This window comes from Penicillium macrosclerotiorum (assembly GCF_028827735.1).
Source record: "Penicillium macrosclerotiorum strain IBT 26536 chromosome Unknown utg000001l_segment0_segment0, whole genome shotgun sequence".
NCBI classification, from domain to species: domain Eukaryota; kingdom Fungi; phylum Ascomycota; class Eurotiomycetes; order Eurotiales; family Aspergillaceae; genus Penicillium; species Penicillium macrosclerotiorum.
The window spans coordinates 1496697-1512781 of record NW_026643081.1 but is presented as its reverse complement, the minus strand read 5'-3'; the positions used below and the strand labels follow the sequence as shown (position 1 = coordinate 1512781).

The following is a 16085-nucleotide window of genomic DNA, read 5'->3' as shown; positions in this document are numbered from 1 at the left end:
CTAGGTCTAATCGAAATGCCTACAGCAAGCAATAAATGGCTTGACTTCATGGAGAACCTGGGAGATGATTTAAATGAGCTCAGAGGCGCCTTAATATTTCAGTTTACATTCCTAATTATCTTGTCAAAAAATAGAATCACCATTAACGTCATTTTGGCTCCTAGGATTTTCCTTGGACTTCAATCATTTCTTCCTCTCTCTTGCGCAATCACACCCAGATTTATTGGTTTTTATCAGGCCTAGTCCAACTAGTTTTCCTCGTGATATGATTAACATAGTAAGCTCTACCACTAGAGTCCTCCCGAACTTCCCAGCCAGCGGGTAAAAAACCCTGAGTGTCCTGAAAAGGATTGACATTTGGGGGTCTCACGGGGCTTGATGAGATGCTCGATTCCCGTTTGGAAGGTGGTATAGTACTGGCGATGGGCTCGGACGTGGAGGCTTCTTTGACAAGGGGTTCGGAAAGGTCGGTCGAGAGGTATATCATCAGCACTCCGTGGGCAATCATTTTGCCATTGGATGGGCTGAGACGCAAGATTCGAAAAACTAAGGTGTTCAGTTAACATGCGGACTGATTGATTTTGATTATGAATGGGCGAGTTCAGCCTACGTTTCCCAGGTTCAGGATCCCCGGCCAAATTTATCACATTGCCAACCCGGACACTAACAACACCTAGAGTTCCTTGATCTTTTTTCTTGTGTTTCTTTTGATCAAGCACTTCGAATGCCAATATGCTATCATCATTGACCCTGATGTCGAAACGCTGATTCCAACGCGGCTTCAGGGTTGCTTTTCTCACCTCTGTTCGATGAACCTGAATTTTCTCCGGTGTAGGACCATCTAGTACATTGAACCTGGCGAATGGGTCCGGAAAGCCTACATGAAACGTGTGGTTAGTCCATATTCCATTAAACAAACTCGATTGGCTCTCTCACGGAAAATATCTTTCTTGTAGAGACCTTCAGCAGCGATTACTGAAGAAAATGTTAGCCAATTCAATAGTGACCAAGCCAAGCACCAAGATCGAGAAAGTTCCACGTACCAGTCACTCGTAGGTTAGGTCTTTGCTTGGCTTTCACCCTATTAAACTCTCCTAGGCTGTCTTGAATCATTGGAGGGTTTTGCCTGTGTTGTTTATTTGTTCCTGTTTCTCTATCTTGTCTGCGATGTATTGCAGTCAAATTATCCAACGCTTTTATAGTCAACGGGTCATGACGTCCGAGAGCCTCCCTTTGGAGCACCCATATTTCTTCGTAGATTGTCTCGGCCTCGTTGTACTTTTTTAATTCACGATATGTCAGAGCAAGAGCTTCCATTGCGAAGATAGTACCCTGATCCTTGGTCCCAAATGCTTGTTTTCGCAACTCCACAAGTTTCTCTCGGATAGGAGCTGATGAATCATATTTACCTTGTTCGGTAAAGTTCTCAGCAAGGGACTCCATTGATAATAAGGTATCAGGATGACTGGGGCCAAAACGAAGACTCCGTAACCTGATGACTTCAAATGCAAGGTTTTGTGATTCCGTGAATCGCATTTGAGAGCGATAAAATACTAAGAGATCTTCCATGGCCATAATTGTGTCCGGATGATTATCTCCTAGCACCTCCTTCGAGATTTCGAGGGCCTGTTTTGCAAGTCTCTCTGAATGTGCAACTCGGCCTTCCCTGGAGTATGTTTTGGCTAATGCCTGCATAGCCTTAATTGTGTCCGGATGTTTCTCACCCAGGAGCTTCTGCCTCAGTTCGAAAACTTGTTGTTCAACTCTTTCACAGTCATTGTACTTGCCTTGTTCATGATATATGACGGCGAGGTCGACCATCGAATCGGTTGCTTCCAAGCTCATCTTGCCATACTCTTCTTCTTTCAGAATGAGCACTTCTTCTGCAATCATTTCCGCTTTTTGATATCTTTTGTGCTGAAGATGCCTTGCTGCAAGGTCCGCCATAGTTTTCATGGCCAGAATTTTATCGTCAACTCTGCCATCCGGTCCCTCTTCACTGTCTCTTACCGTGAGCTCTGCTAGCTCAGCAAATAGTTCATCCCCTGGCGTTTGATCCTTCTTGATTTTGGGGGTTACAGAAGATGAACTCACGCTTTCAGGTTCTGTCATAGGTGTCGAAGGTGAAAGAGATTGTGTTTGTTGGCTGTCAGTGCTGCTGTATGTATTTGACCAGGCGTTAGATGGAGCTATATTCCACGTCATCGAATTTGTTGCCGAATCATCGCTTATTACGGGACTTCAAGATGTTAGTATGGTATTCGAGTCAGCGTATAAGTTCATATATGCACTTACCCTCCAGGAGCGGCCGCTTGCATCGTCAGCCATTCGTGGGTAAGGACGTGCTCGATAGTGAATCGTCTTTCGGGGAGCTCCTGCATGCAACCAAACACAAAGTTCACGCAGAACCCACTTGAGGTCCCTAGCGGCCCGATGGGAAAGTGAACTCTATGATCTCGAGCATAGTCCATCAACTGCTTGATAGTGCGGAAAGGAGGATAGCCAGTGCGCAAGCAAAAGCTTACCGCGCCAAGTGACCAAATATCGACAGCTGCCGTGTATTCATCTGAAGAATCTCCGTATAGCTCCGGCGCCATATACCCAGATGATCCGATGTAGTGCGTTCCGAGTGCAGTCCCGTCTATGTTTTTTGCGATTCCAAAGTCGGCAACTTTGACGTGCCAGGTAGGCCCCGGGGAGGAAACCAGAATATTCAAGGGCTTGATGTCACGATGCACGAATGACTTTTTGTGTAGATATTGGAGCGCCTGGGCGACTTGACCCACAATCGATGCCGCTTCGAGCTCGGGAAGAGGCTTCGTAATGAATTTCTGAAGATCACCATGCGCCAAAAATTCCATTGCAATAAAGAAGGAATCACTGTCGTCAAACCAGCCGAGGAACTGCACAAAATATTTCGTATACTAAAGATTTGCGTCTTATTAGCTTATTAGCTTCTGGGTGAAGAGCAGAGCTCCTGCGTCACGTTACCTCAGGGACACGAGGGTCAGAAAATGTAACTAGAGCGTCAAGCTCCCGTCGAGACATCTCTAGGAACTTTGACTGGCGCTTCTGAAGTTTTTTCACCGCGCGCACCGCGTTCTGTGAATGCCCCGACATGCAGTGTTCTTCCCAAACATCCCCGAATGACCCGCTACCCAGACATTTCACGGGTTTCCAGGACTCTGGGCCCGAAGACCGCTGATGGTACCGATTTCCCGAGACATCGTAGGTTGTTTCCAATTTCCATTCCCGTAGACGATTGCTCGAGAATGGATCCATGGCCTTGGAGCCCTTGGCCGCGCGGGGGGCAGAAAATTAAGACCGATAGGTTAGGAACAACAAAAAACAACCTGAGAGCCGGCGGTCAATTAGATTCTTTCGCCGATCGCATTGGTGTGGGGTCAAATACAACTGGGATGGCCGTGGATTGTTTTAAGCAGATACGATGCTCGATACCTGACGGGCTCCAGAAAATGGTTTAATTGGTCCATATTCCAGAGATGGGCATAGTTAGCGCCGGGGCTGTGCGACGTGTCTGGTCATCTGCAGTTTGAGGCCCAGCTGGGGGCCCAAGTCGTGGCGTCTCGAAATGGATCTAAGGTACCGACGGGTTCACCCTGGTGGAGTTTAAGCCCCTTATTGCCTACTACAGTACCACGTCATTTCGGCTGCTCCATATCGTCTACTATGTGCCCGTGACAGTTATTGTCTCTGGATTTTTGTCTGTGCGTGTATGGACAAATAGCTAGGTGCATATCAACAGTAGACTTCCCTGTTACAGCGAGATTGTATCAAGAGTCTTCATAATTCTCTCAATAAATTGGACTGCAACAATTTCATCGCTCTCCTCTTCCTCCAGCCCTCCAAAGTCTTCATTGTCTTCGTCCAGCACTGTCAGGCAGGAGATGACGGCACTCCTATATCTATCGCCCATCCGCGGGGACAGTCTCGTCAAGGCTTGTTCCACCAAAAAGTCCTTGAGTTGGAAGGCCAAGGCACTGAATGAGCCTGCTTCACCTTGCTCTTGGTTCCATTTCCTGAAGTCATGGTAGGATTTGCCAAATTTGGGTTGGGGAGGGCCATCGAACTCCAGGTCGGTAGTATACTCCACAAATGACTCCCAGAGGCCGATCTCTAGTAAACACACACCGAGACTATAGATGTCGTGTTTCATGGTATATTTTTCGGAGGGGTCCATCCCCTGTCGCCGAGGGTGACGGTAAACGTTGCGAGCCCAGCTCATATCCCCACCCATCATAGTGCCAGCATCTGCAGCGCGGAAAGCATCGAATCCAACCAGAAACGCATGGCTCCTGGTGGCTTCCGGATCCTCGAAGCATAGCACTGACTCCGGCCGTATGTTTTTATGGACGAACCCCAAGGTGCTCACAAAGCAAACTGCTTTGCAAATTTCTCTAGAGATGTTGATTTTTCTCGACAGCGATATTTGCTCATCGGAGTTCAGTAATAGCTGTCTGAGTGACTGTAAAACCTCCATTCCTTGCGGAATACGGAAGATCACATCGAAGCGACAGTAATCATTCTGATTCGGGGACGGTGAATGCGCACGAGGTATCGCAGAAGGAGGAGTTAATTCCGATCCGAACGGCGGTGACATTGGTGATGCAGGCTGACGCCGGATCGGGACCAGTCCCTTGCAATTCAAAAGGCCGAATGCCAAAGGATCAGCCTGCGAGAGCTTCGCGGCAAGAACACGAACATCGCGGGCGATATCGCGAACCTTGATGGCTTGTCCAAACTCGATAGAATCGACCACGTACCATTTGCTATCGCCTTCTCTGCGCCCTGCCTTTGCATCGGAGAAGGGGATATTCATCCAATCCATTTGTAACTCTGGGAGAAAGAGTGACCTTGTCCGTTCGACCGACGGCGATAGTATAGTTCGTACTGAGGCAGCCAGAGTCAGAGGGTTCTTCGCGGCCGTTGCAGGTCCGCGTGTCTTCGGCTCGGTAGCCTTCGCTATTGCGAGCTCATGATCGATTACTGGGCTGGCAATCTTGATGAGGAGATACCATGACGGGTCAAAACGACGTTGCCATAGCTCAAGTTCGGATATAATCTCGTCTAGCGCCTCCTTCTTCCACACCCAGGCAGCCTTCTTGGCCTTGAAGCCGAATCTAAAACGTCCTTGTCGAGGCTCCGAGCTCTGTTCTATCACAGACTCGAGGTTGTTTACGGCCAATGAAAGACTTAATAGCAGCTGGTTCAAGAGATCATCCATCGATCGAACCTGCTCGGGGGGCATGATAGATGCAATTCGGCTGACAAAGGCAACTTGGGTCTTCGTGCGATTCCAACAGCTGTCAACAATTATCACACGCTTTTCTACTTCTCTATCGGCATTCTTCCATGTCGAGCATATGTCGACTATCTTTTCGCCAACTCTGTGCGTGGATACATTTAGCGGGACCGACAGCTTCGGATGGTACAGTGGCTTCACTTACTTGTAGCATGTTTCAACGATACTCACTATTGACCCTGGATCCAACATATCTGGTGTCTTCTCACAATCTCAGAAATATAATGGTGGCGCTTCCGTTTGCTTTCAGCGCAGCCTATTTATTGTGGGCTGGGCTTTCTTAAATGGCTAAGAGCGGGGTGCGGCGCCAAAAATGCCCGGGCGAACAGGAGTCAGAACGACGAGTGGGGTCCGACGTCTACACATTTGGCCCCATTGGCCACAATGAGCCTCAGAGTCAAGGGGTACGTGGAAAAAATAGCATTTGGGGGACAGTTTATCCCTAGGTGATTTCGGGTTGAAACGAAGAGTCAGCCTCCACTGTAGCGGACTGGTTTTCTGGTAATTTGGGCAGTGCAAATGGATGTTTTCCCAAATGGGTCTTCATCGGATCAACCTCATGACCAGAAGAAGAAGATATGAATCGAATAAATATTGTCGTTGTAGTCGTTGTGGTCATTGAACGCAGCGAATCCGCATTATTCGTTTGCTATGGCCAGATTCTATAACTTCGAACTCACCGCAACGGGACAGTCATCCCTAGACTTGGCTATGGGTCGTATAGATTAGAAGGGGGAAACATGCCGACGAGTTTCGTACAATTCTACTCGTTAATTATTATCAGTAGTCATTCCGACTCGTCAGCACTCCTGAAATGATAGGCTAGTCGCATCTTCCGTTTCTTTACATTACAGCAACCTCCATTAGTTCAAACCTGATTCATATACTTTCTTTCGGTCAGATTTTCAAATTCCGGACGTCCATCGCTGGTTCACGGAAGCGGTTGCCCTACAGCGTCAATGTCTTCTTTTTCGTTCCCCCCGGGCTTTGCCATCAGTACCCCGCGCCTTATGATAACCCCATTCAACCCCGAGAATCCCAGTCACTGCGAGTTCCTCGTGCGACTATGGAGTACCGAAGACTTTATCAAATCTTGCGGTCGCACAGGCTTGGATACCTCTGAGAAGGCTGCATCCTTCATTCGACGTCGCGTCCTAGCTGACTATGCTCGCAATCAATATGGCCAATTCTTGGTATCTCTCTGTGAAGAGGATCAATCATCAAGACCCATCGGCTGTGTTTCTCTCATGAAGGGGGAGCCATCTGGTCCGCATTACAAGGCGCCAGATATCGGATATACGATTCTACCTGAGGAAAGCGGAAAGGGCTATGCAACCGAGGCCGCCAGAGGATTGCTGGATTACGCCAGAAATGATCTCGGGATTTACGCTGCCTTTGGATTCTGCGCAGCTGAAGATCAACGCAGCCGTCGAGTCTTGGAGAAACTTGAAATGGTATACAAGGGTGTCGCTGCCTTGACAGTTTTTGGCGGTAAAGAAAGCGCTGTCTATGCACTGCCCGTAATGGGCGATGATTTGACGATATATGGCGTGACTGAAGCTCTGCGGCCTTAGGATACAAAACAGGACAAGAGTCACGGATATAAAAGGAACTCATTGACTCCCGATTGTGATGCATCTATAATATTGCCTTATAGATTTATATATATTCCCAACCCCAATCCGTTATCTGATTGCTACATGTATAAGTCATATACAACCATTGCAAAATATGATATTTCGATTAAATCATTTAATTTAACAACACAAAAATTCCTTCCCACGGATCTTCAAAATCACCATTTCAGCCAAGCAGTATGGGTAAAAATACGTAGTAAGAACGCGGCAACAAGAAGATCAACAAGGCGGTGGCAACTACTGCGGCAGTATTATACACCGCCCAAACCAGCCTTTCGAACGGCGGGCACACTTTAACCTCCCCTCGATCCAGTAGCCCAACAATCCCCACATCGTCCACCGAGAGCCGAGCGTGAATTTCAGCTTGTCGAGAACAAATACAGTACCCGTCCTGCTCAGCAGCTTTGCAGTTGGGGTGTTCAGTACCCCGGGTTGATCCACCCAAAACTCAGGCGCTGTCACGATACCCACTTTCTCCAAAATCCACGGAATCAGCCTGAGCGGATCTTATTATAATTCCGATGGTCAACATGATGGAGGACTTCAACAGCGAGACGGATAGCGACTATACCAGCTACTGGAGAGACTGGGTACGTTTCCTGCCTTTCTTTGCATTGCGATCTGTCACCCGCATGCCCCGCCAGCTCCCTTGAGCCGCGATCCGTTGATATCCTGTTGCCCAATTCTGCCCTGACGAAGAGGGGTGACGACCAACATGCCTTGTGTTTCACTTGAATAGCGCTGATTGGCATTCGCCTATTTAGTTTGTGTCTTCTCGAGGGAACGAATACTTTTGTGAAATCGATGAGGACTACCTGACGGATCGTTTTAACCTCACGGGGTTGAACACCGAAGTTCCATACTACCAATATGCTCTCGACCTCGTGACTGATGTTTTTGATCTTGATGCCGATGATGATCTGCGAGAGCAAATCGAGAAATCCGCCCGCCATCTGTATGGCCTGGTCCATGCGCGGTATATTGTCACTACGCGTGGCCTAGCGAAGATGGTGCGTTCTATCCACTCCTAGTCGCCGAATTCCTAGAACCATATTAACCTATGTTATAGCTCGACAAATACAAGAAGTGTGATTTCGGAAAGTGTCCCCGCGTCCTTTGCGATGGACATCCCCTCTTGCCCACGGGCCAATCCGACCTCCCCAATATGAGTACTGTCAAGCTCTACTGCCCCAAATGCGAAGACGTCTACAACCCGAAATCCTCTCGCCACGCCTCCATTGATGGTGCCTATTTCGGCACCTCTTTCCACTCTATCCTTTTCCAAGTCTACCCTGCCTTGAACCCCGAGAAGAGCATGCGCCGCTACGAGCCCAGAATTTACGGCTTCAAAGTTCATGCTGCTGCCGCACTTGCCCGCTGGCAGGATGGTTGCCGCGAGGACTTGCAGGACCGCCTTGCCGAATTCGGTATGAATCACCGGTTTATCGAAGAGAGCGAAAGCGATGATGACGACGCTTTCGAATACGGTGAGGAGGCCGAGCCCGTCAAGACCGAGAAAGTCGCCGGAGACGCGGCGTCTGGGCGCATGGACCTAGGCAACTGATACACCGGCACTGAAGATTTCACGAGCAAACATTCGGCGTAACGAGGAATGGTTCCTATGATTTGATCTTCCGCGATATGCGTTTACGATTAATGGCGTTGCAAGGTCCGCGTGGCCGGCCTCTTAGTTGTGTTTTTCCCGACATTGTATCTACCACTCTCCCCCTTCTCCTGCCTCCTCGTCCCCTACTGGCCCAACAATCCTTGAAGAGAACATGTGAAATGAAGAAAATAAAGTGTTCTTATGATCTATAGACCTCTACTGGCTCTGATGAACGCTCGTAAGTAATACAAGTCAAATGACAGCGCAAGCAATGACAGGGCTTTTGCAGATGCTTAACGGGTGTTGATGTCAATGCAACAATTGAGACGCTCTTTTCATCTCAGATTGCTTCGCCGCCAAGCAACTCTGGCTCAGGGGATAACCCCATCTTCTGTAATTGTACAAAGGCATACTTTACCACACGAGCAAGCTCCTCGCCCTTGATCCACGCTTCGTCATGAGCACCGCTAATCGGAAGCACCCGGACTCGCCGATCACCCGCGTCTATTTGCTGCTGGGGCTCCGGCTTGGTAGCCCTCTCCCATCCCTGTAGTGCCTCCCTCATGACCTCTAACTGAGCCCCGTTTACAAGCTCGTCGTCCTCTGACTGGGCCAAGACAACTAGACGTCCAGATTTCCACCCTCCCTCCACACCGCGGGACCCAATCATCTGTGCTGGCGAAACTGCATCCCATAGTAATACATCTGCTCCAAAAGCCCCTTCAGCAAACTCGCGGTATGCGGAGATGTCTCGGTGATCTTCCACAAGCCGCCCGAGGTCGTAGATGCCGGCGACACCCACAATGGCCATGGGCCTTGCAGACAACCGTGGAGGAAGTGGTCCAGGAGACGAAGAGACTGGCTCGGCGCCCGCGCCACAGTCATCTACACCCCCGTTAAATGATTGTTCTCGATGTCCTGCTACCGCACCCATGACAGCCTGGAAGGCCAAGGTCGCGCCGCAGCTGTGGCCGACAAGGATATAGCGCGGCCCAAAGTTATAGGTGTTCTGGAGGAAGGCAAGCGCCGCTTCCACATCGCGGATATGGTCCGGGTGTCTGGCTGCACGGTATTCATCTGCGGGTGTTGTGGCTTCGTCCTGCGGATGATTCGGATGCGCGCTGAGTCGATAGTCGATTGATGCGAAGCCCACAATCGGAAGGCCAGGGGAATTGCGGAGGATCGACTCGGTGGGCTCAATTGAGTCCGCATTGATTGTTGGGTCGCGCCAAGCGCCACCATGGATATAGCTGGAGATGAGGAATGCTGGTCAGCCCTGTGTCTAGCGGAGCCTCGGAGAGGATGATCGCATGCGGGGTTGGAGATGGAGAGCGTACATGATCCAGTAACCGTTATCGCGCGGTTCTAGGGTAGTTACGCGGATCTTCTGAAGGACATGGTGCCGGCCATAAGTTACAGTTCTTCTCCCTGCTTGAATCACCATGATGAGTCTGCGTGAGTGTCTCAAAATTGGCCTTCACCGGTTTGCTATCTTTTCAGTCGGGGGCGATATCGATAGCAAGCGGGACAGTCTCCGCGATATCTTACCAGGGACCACCTTGGCTTCGTGGCGTCTAAGACGCCTGATAAAGGCAGTGCCAGTACAAAGTTGACCTAAATTTATTTTGGATGATTAGCTATTGGCATGTATTTGTTCCTTGATTGATCCCAACCCAGTTCTGTTCATTGGCAAAGGTGTTTCTGTGGTGTTGGCTTGAACAATCAAGTTCCTGGTAATACCATTGTACGACCCCTCCATTTACAACCAAGATTATGGTACGGTATTACCCATCAACCACGGTATTGGGCTAAACCCAAAAGGAAATTGTTCGACGGGCTCCTTTCACACAAACCGCGCATCCGCCCCATCTCCAAGTCCAACATCCACCCCCTCTCTCCCCGGTGTAACCACCTGTCAATATGGCTGAGTATGTGTCTAATGCTCCCCGGTCCGATTCATACCAGTACTAATGCACCTTCTAGAGCACAAGCCCCCATCGCGGCCGTCAAGGTCGAGGCCTTGGTACAGTCTCCTCTTCCCGAATCTTGAAAATCTTCCCTGCCCTCGCCAGCGAGAAATACTCATACCGGCAACTTTAGGTGGTGATGAAAATCATCAAGCACTGCTCCCAGACCTTCCCGACCACTGCGACTGGTTCCCTCGTCGGTATGGACGTCGAGGGCACCCTCGAGATCACCAACTCTTTCCCGTTCCCCGTGGTTGAGATGCCCACCGAATCGCACTTCGAGAACGCCGCCCCTAACCCGGCCGCCGCTGCTCCCCGCGCCAAGGCGAACACTGCTTACCAGGCTGAGATGATCCGGATGATGCGCGAGGTCAACATCGATGCCAACAACGCCGGCTGGTACACCAGCGCCAACATGGGCAACTTCGTCAACATGAATGTGATTGAGAACCAATTTTTCTACCAGAAGGAGATGAACGAGCGCACAGTCGCACTTGTCCACGATGTGAGCCGTAGCGCTCAGGGCAGCCTCAGTCTGCGGGCGTTCCGCCTCTCGGCCAAGTTCTTGGAAGCCCTCAAGGAGAACAAGTTCAACTCGGAGGAGTACGTGGTTCAAACTCTTGGTATACCAAATTTGTTGGCTTTGATACTAATGACGACTCTCCAGGCTGCAAAAGTCCAACCTCCGCTACCAAGATATCTTCGACGAGCTCCCCGTTGAGATCCACAACTCGCACCTGATCACCTCCTTCATCCAGCAGCTGCAGTGCCCCAACCCTAGCGGCCCGTCCGACCTCCCGGCCTCTCTCAGCGCCCTCGAGTCCAGCGCCTTCTCTAAATCCTCCCCTCTCACCCCCAACCTTGACAACCTGTCCCTCAACATTGATCCTTTCCTGGAGAAGAACTGCGACCTGCTCCTCGACAGCATCGAGACCCACAACACCGAGGTCAACAACTACCAGTACTACCAGCGTGTGCTCGGTCGTGAGCAGCAGAAGATCAACAACTGGAAGCAGAAGCGCAGCCAGGAGAACGCCACTCGCGCCGCGCTCAAGCAGCCCCTTCTCCCCGAGGACGAGTGGCAACGTCTGTTTAAGCTCCCCGCCGAGCCCAGCCGGCTGGAGAGCATGCTCAACACCCGCCAGGTTGAGCAGTTCTCGCGCCAGGTCGATAGCTTCGTCTCGGCCACGACCGGCAAGATGTTCGCCATCAAGGGTAACCTGCTGCCCGGCGAGACTGCCAAATAAATATTGTTGGGTGGAATGACCACGAATGCGATGGGGACGAACCTGAGACCTTTTGGGATTGCATGAAACCTTATTACGGCGTAGGGAGGGAAAATGTTCTCTGGGATGTTAATACGACTTCCTCTTCTTTTTTTCTTTGTATCCGTGACGATTCGAGTCTTTTGTCCGACATATATGGACTCGCCATCCGCTCATAGAAAACAATGACTTTTTCTAGATATGACCTTCTGTTATCAATTGCTTTATATTACACGGTTCCAACTTCCCTTACGAACAATCATGCTTCAAGTTACTTCCTATGTACTCAGCTTGAGCTTCCCCCTCTAGCCCTAATCCGTATAGGGTAACACGGGTCACGTGGACATAAATGACCTCATTCCTGATCATCACCTCCATCTATAGATAATCAGATCGCCGAAAATGTCAGATGAATGTCGAGACGATATAAAATAAGCACTGCAGTTTATTTCATTTACACATTGTGATTAGGCCTCAATAATATTCCTCAGATTTCATTCATGTACAATACCCAATCTGACATCTGGATCGTAAGTACTCCAAGCTCTATATTCGAGATACTCGATTCCCTACTAGCCGTCTACTCCTGCGGATGACATGGCACCTTTCACGTCAAGACAATGTGGTCAGTTTGACTGACAAGTGTATCACCAGGCTGGTGCCTTTGCTGCAATCTCCGTTGATTTCATGGTATATCCATTCGACACTCTCAAGACACGCATCCAATCGCCAAACTATGAAACCGCCTTCAAAGACCCACGCACGGGTGTCATAAAGCGCAATGTACTGTTCCGCGGACTGTACCAGGGAGTCTGGAGTGTAGTTTTCTCTACAATACCGTCATGTAAGAAACTATACCCCCAATGTAATAAAAAACGCAAGAACTAAATTAGACTGCAGCTGGAGCCTTCTTCACTACCTACGAGACAGTCAAATGCGCGCTACATGCTTCCTCAACCCATGTATCAAGTTCAGGGGACAGATCAGAGTATATAACGCAGACCTCACGCATGCGTGCTAGTCTTCCGTTCACGCACTCCCTCCCCAGCCCTCTTATTAACGCAATTGCCTCGTGTACTGCGGAATCGGTGTCTTGTGCAATCTTGACGCCAGCAGAAGTAATCAAGCAGAATGCACAGATGGCCAGAAGCACTGGTAGCTGGTACCACAGCGCGGGGAACATCTCTCATACATCGCCACAGAGTACAAATCTGAACTCTGGCTACACAACGTCTGCGACGCGCCAAGTTCTGCTCAAATTTAAGAGACGCCCGTGGCGGCTGTGGAGCGGGTACTTTGCACTTCTTGGGCGTAATCTCCCCTTCACGGGCCTGCAGTTTCCGCTGTTTGAATATATCCGTGGTCGGATGCTAAGCTGCTGGAGAAAGCGCAGAGTCACGGCAGATACGCAGCGAGAGAAATTGATCGAACGGGCTGGATTGACGGGACTGTCGGCAGGGCTTGCAGGGATTATTTCTTCGTTTGTGACGACGCCGATCGATGTGGTGAAGACGCGCGTTATGCTGTCTGCAAGTGATGATCCGGGCTCATCGCAAGAACGCTTAGCTAGTCAGCAGAAGAGCTCGAAGAAGCCGAAAGGGACGCTTACTATAGGGAAGGGGATATACCTTCATGAAGGAGTTCGGGGTTTATTCAAGGGTGGGGCAATTCGATGTGGATGGACGGCGGTTTCGTTGAGTCTGTACTTGGGTCTCTATGAAGGAGGGCGGTACTTTTTGGAGAACCGACGACGTCGAGCGGAGAGTATGGATAGAGTTGAGATGTAATGCAAGATAGTGTAAAGAATCAGGAGAAATCTGGAGGGTTGCTCTGTATATGGACGAGCCCTACGCAATATTTTGAAGAGTATTCTATATTATAGAGTCGATATTACAACTTCGATGTATAATTCGAGTACATCATATCAAAATTTTGAAATAGAGGTAGTAAAAACATTTGTTTCAAGTATTGTCCAGGAGTCATATATTCATATCTGTCGTCAACGTAGAAATTGAGATCTCATACATGCCGCTCAATGCGCATGCAGAAACCCAAAGAACACGAAAAGCCCAGCAAGCAGCGCAAAAGCAAAAGGAAACTCATGGAACCAAAAGACAAAAAAGAAAAAACCGCTCCATCCGTATACAGGGACTAACATCACAAAACATTAAAGGAACTTGCTATCTCCAAGGCAAAAAAAGGGAACCATGACTCCGCAAGATAAGGCCTCCATAGGCGTATCAAAAAAATCAACTTGGCCGCCATATTACAATTGCCCTCATAACTTTAGAAACTAGTCAGCTTCTTGAACCAGCTAGATTTTTTAGCACTTGAGCTTGCGGGAGCACCAGCACCGCCATGTCGACTACCATAAGAGCGCATGCCACGATCACGCTCGTAGTCACCACTGCCAGAGCTACTTTTCACGCCTTCACGGCGAGACTCGCGCCGACGGGAGCGGACATCATCGATCTCGTCCTCGGGCATGTCGCCATACTTCGCGCGGCGACGAGCTCTGCGACGAGCGGCACGACGAGCCTCTTCGTCGGAGGATAGAGAGTGCGCGTTAACTGCGTCGGCTGCGGCGGCGGCTGCGGGAGGGATGTCGATCACGGTGGGCATGATTGGGGGTGGCTCGGGCGGCTCTTCAGCTTGTGAGTACACCCACGATGAGATCTTGTCTTTCTTGGGCCCACCGGTATTTCCATGATTGATCCCACCTGACATCAGAGGAGCACGCGGCTGCTCTGGAACTACCTTGGATCGGCGACGGCGGGACTTCGAGTCGTCGGCAGTGCGGGAACCGCGGCGACGGTCGTCTTGCTCATTAAGTACGTACTCATCCGGAGCCAGGGGTGGAGGTTGTTCCTCGACAGCGCGAGAACGGCGTCGTTTAGCTCTGGCGAGGTCCTCTTCGCGCTGGCGCCGACGTTCACGGCGCTCGGCGGCTTTGGCGGCGGCAGCTTCTTCGGCTTCGCGGGCTGCTTGTTCTTCGCGAGCTGCTTGCTCTTCACGGGCTGCTTGTTCTTCACGGGCTGCTTGCTCCTCTCGGAGACGTCGTTCTTCTCGTGCAGCGCGGCGAATGCGCCGTTCTTCGAGGCGGCGCTCCTCTTCTTCACGAGCGCGTTGTTCGCGCTCTCGCTCTCTTTCTTTGCGTCGAGCACGTCGTTCTTCAGCCTCCATATCTCGGGTATCGGATGGTGCTTGGCGCGACGAGCGTTTAGATCGACGGGCTGCTCTACGTGCTTCAGCATCTTCAGGTTCAGTTTCCCCGCCTGCAGCAGCACCGCCAGCATCAGTGGTAAACCCATCGGCATCTGGCTCAGGTCTGATTGATCGCCGACGACGATCATCTCGACGAGCTCGGCGCGGATCCTCCCGTTCAGTCTCTGTAAATTGCTTTACATCTTCATCGCGGTATGAGCGGGATTTCCGACGATCTGGCATTTCGGGGCGCGTATTTTTCCTAAGCGAACCGAACAACCCCATAAACCCACCGGATTCCTGCTTCTTCGGAGGTGCGGTGTTGGCTCGTTTCAAACGTCGCTCGCGTGGAGGTGCATCAACGAAGGCAAGGTCATCGGGTCCTGATACAACATCCGGAGCCTGACGTGCCTGGTCAGCATCAACAATTACAGCATCCTCATCATCAGGTTTACTGCGAGACTAAAGACAAAAGAAGTAATTGGGTTAGAGACATTGAAAATGAGCAGCCGTGCGAAATGATATACTCACTTCTCTCTTGGATTTGCGCTTTGACCCCCTTGAGCCTTCCTTGGGCGAATGTCCTTCGGCGTCGTCCACATCAACCATGACCAAATCATCGTCATCAATCGCATATGGATCGCGGGGAGCTAAAATATAGAAAACATATCTGAGTTTTTATCCGTAGTATAATGAGACGGCACAATCTTACCTGACTTCCGTTTGTCAGCACGTGGACGGTCCCGTTTTGATTTGGACGCGTTGATGCCCATCAGCTTGGCTGCCTTATCGGTCACTTCGGGGTTACCATCAGGCGGTGGAGACGGCATTGCAGCTTCATCGTCTACAGAAGCACGCCTGGATACAGGTTTTGACGACGATTTTTTGGAAGATGAGTCCGGCTTGCGTGTCGATTTACTTCGTGGTGGGGGCTGACCAAAGACGAAGTTGGACAAAGTGGTCGCACGCTGTTGCTGCTTTAAGGCACGGGCCTCGCGTTCGCGCCGCTTCTCCCTGTCGGACGCGGAGGACTTCTCCATCTCATGATCGGATTCCTTAGGTCGAGATTTGGTTGACTTAGAG

At 50.3% G+C, this 16085-nt stretch overlaps 8 protein-coding genes across 8 annotated transcripts; 4 read left to right on the top strand and 4 right to left on the bottom strand.

The window, feature by feature from the left end:
• Positions 1-220: 220 nt before the first annotated feature.
• Positions 221-3282, bottom strand: N7462_000513 (kinase-like domain-containing protein; the record flags this gene model as incomplete). The annotated part of the gene is made up of 6 exons (XM_057072239.1): positions 221-546; positions 611-877; positions 937-975; positions 1044-2239; positions 2296-2924; positions 2992-3282. The coding sequence occupies 6 exons, from the start codon at positions 3280-3282 to the stop codon at positions 221-223; spliced, it is 2748 nt and encodes a 915-aa protein (XP_056938769.1).
• Positions 3283-3778: 496 nt separating this feature from the next.
• On the bottom strand, positions 3779-5269 carry N7462_000512 (uncharacterized protein; the record flags this gene model as incomplete). Its single annotated transcript, XM_057072238.1, has 1 exon — positions 3779-5269. The coding sequence occupies one exon, from the start codon at positions 5267-5269 to the stop codon at positions 3779-3781; it is 1491 nt and encodes a 496-aa protein (XP_056938768.1).
• Positions 5270-6282: 1013 nt separating this feature from the next.
• Positions 6283-6897, top strand: N7462_000511 (GNAT family N-acetyltransferase; the record flags this gene model as incomplete). Its single annotated transcript, XM_057072237.1, has 1 exon — positions 6283-6897. The coding sequence occupies one exon, from the start codon at positions 6283-6285 to the stop codon at positions 6895-6897; it is 615 nt and encodes a 204-aa protein (XP_056938767.1).
• Positions 6898-7490: 593 nt separating this feature from the next.
• On the top strand, positions 7491-8524 carry N7462_000510 (casein kinase II subunit beta family protein; the record flags this gene model as incomplete). Its single annotated transcript, XM_057072236.1, has 3 exons — positions 7491-7550; positions 7725-7970; positions 8030-8524. 3 exons carry the CDS (start codon positions 7491-7493, stop codon positions 8522-8524), a joined length of 801 nt encoding a protein of 266 aa, XP_056938766.1.
• A 382-nt stretch (positions 8525-8906) lies between these two features.
• N7462_000509 (arylformamidase) lies at positions 8907-10010 on the bottom strand (the record flags this gene model as incomplete). Its single annotated transcript, XM_057072235.1, has 2 exons — positions 8907-9816; positions 9904-10010. 2 exons carry the CDS (start codon positions 10008-10010, stop codon positions 8907-8909), a joined length of 1017 nt encoding a protein of 338 aa, XP_056938765.1.
• A 476-nt stretch (positions 10011-10486) lies between these two features.
• On the top strand, positions 10487-11780 carry N7462_000508 (putative eukaryotic translation initiation factor 3 subunit EifCh; the record flags this gene model as incomplete). The annotated part of the gene is made up of 4 exons (XM_057072234.1): positions 10487-10494; positions 10550-10589; positions 10667-11136; positions 11201-11780. The coding sequence occupies 4 exons, from the start codon at positions 10487-10489 to the stop codon at positions 11778-11780; spliced, it is 1098 nt and encodes a 365-aa protein (XP_056938764.1).
• A 518-nt stretch (positions 11781-12298) lies between these two features.
• N7462_000507 (putative mitochondrial carrier protein) lies at positions 12299-13585 on the top strand (the record flags this gene model as incomplete). The annotated part of the gene is made up of 3 exons (XM_057072233.1): positions 12299-12328; positions 12453-12642; positions 12699-13585. 3 exons carry the CDS (start codon positions 12299-12301, stop codon positions 13583-13585), a joined length of 1107 nt encoding a protein of 368 aa, XP_056938763.1.
• A 499-nt stretch (positions 13586-14084) lies between these two features.
• N7462_000506 (uncharacterized protein) lies at positions 14085-16042 on the bottom strand (the record flags this gene model as incomplete). The annotated part of the gene is made up of 2 exons (XM_057072232.1): positions 14085-15456; positions 15720-16042. 2 exons carry the CDS (start codon positions 16040-16042, stop codon positions 14085-14087), a joined length of 1695 nt encoding a protein of 564 aa, XP_056938762.1.
• Between the last annotated feature and the right edge of the window lie 43 nt (positions 16043-16085).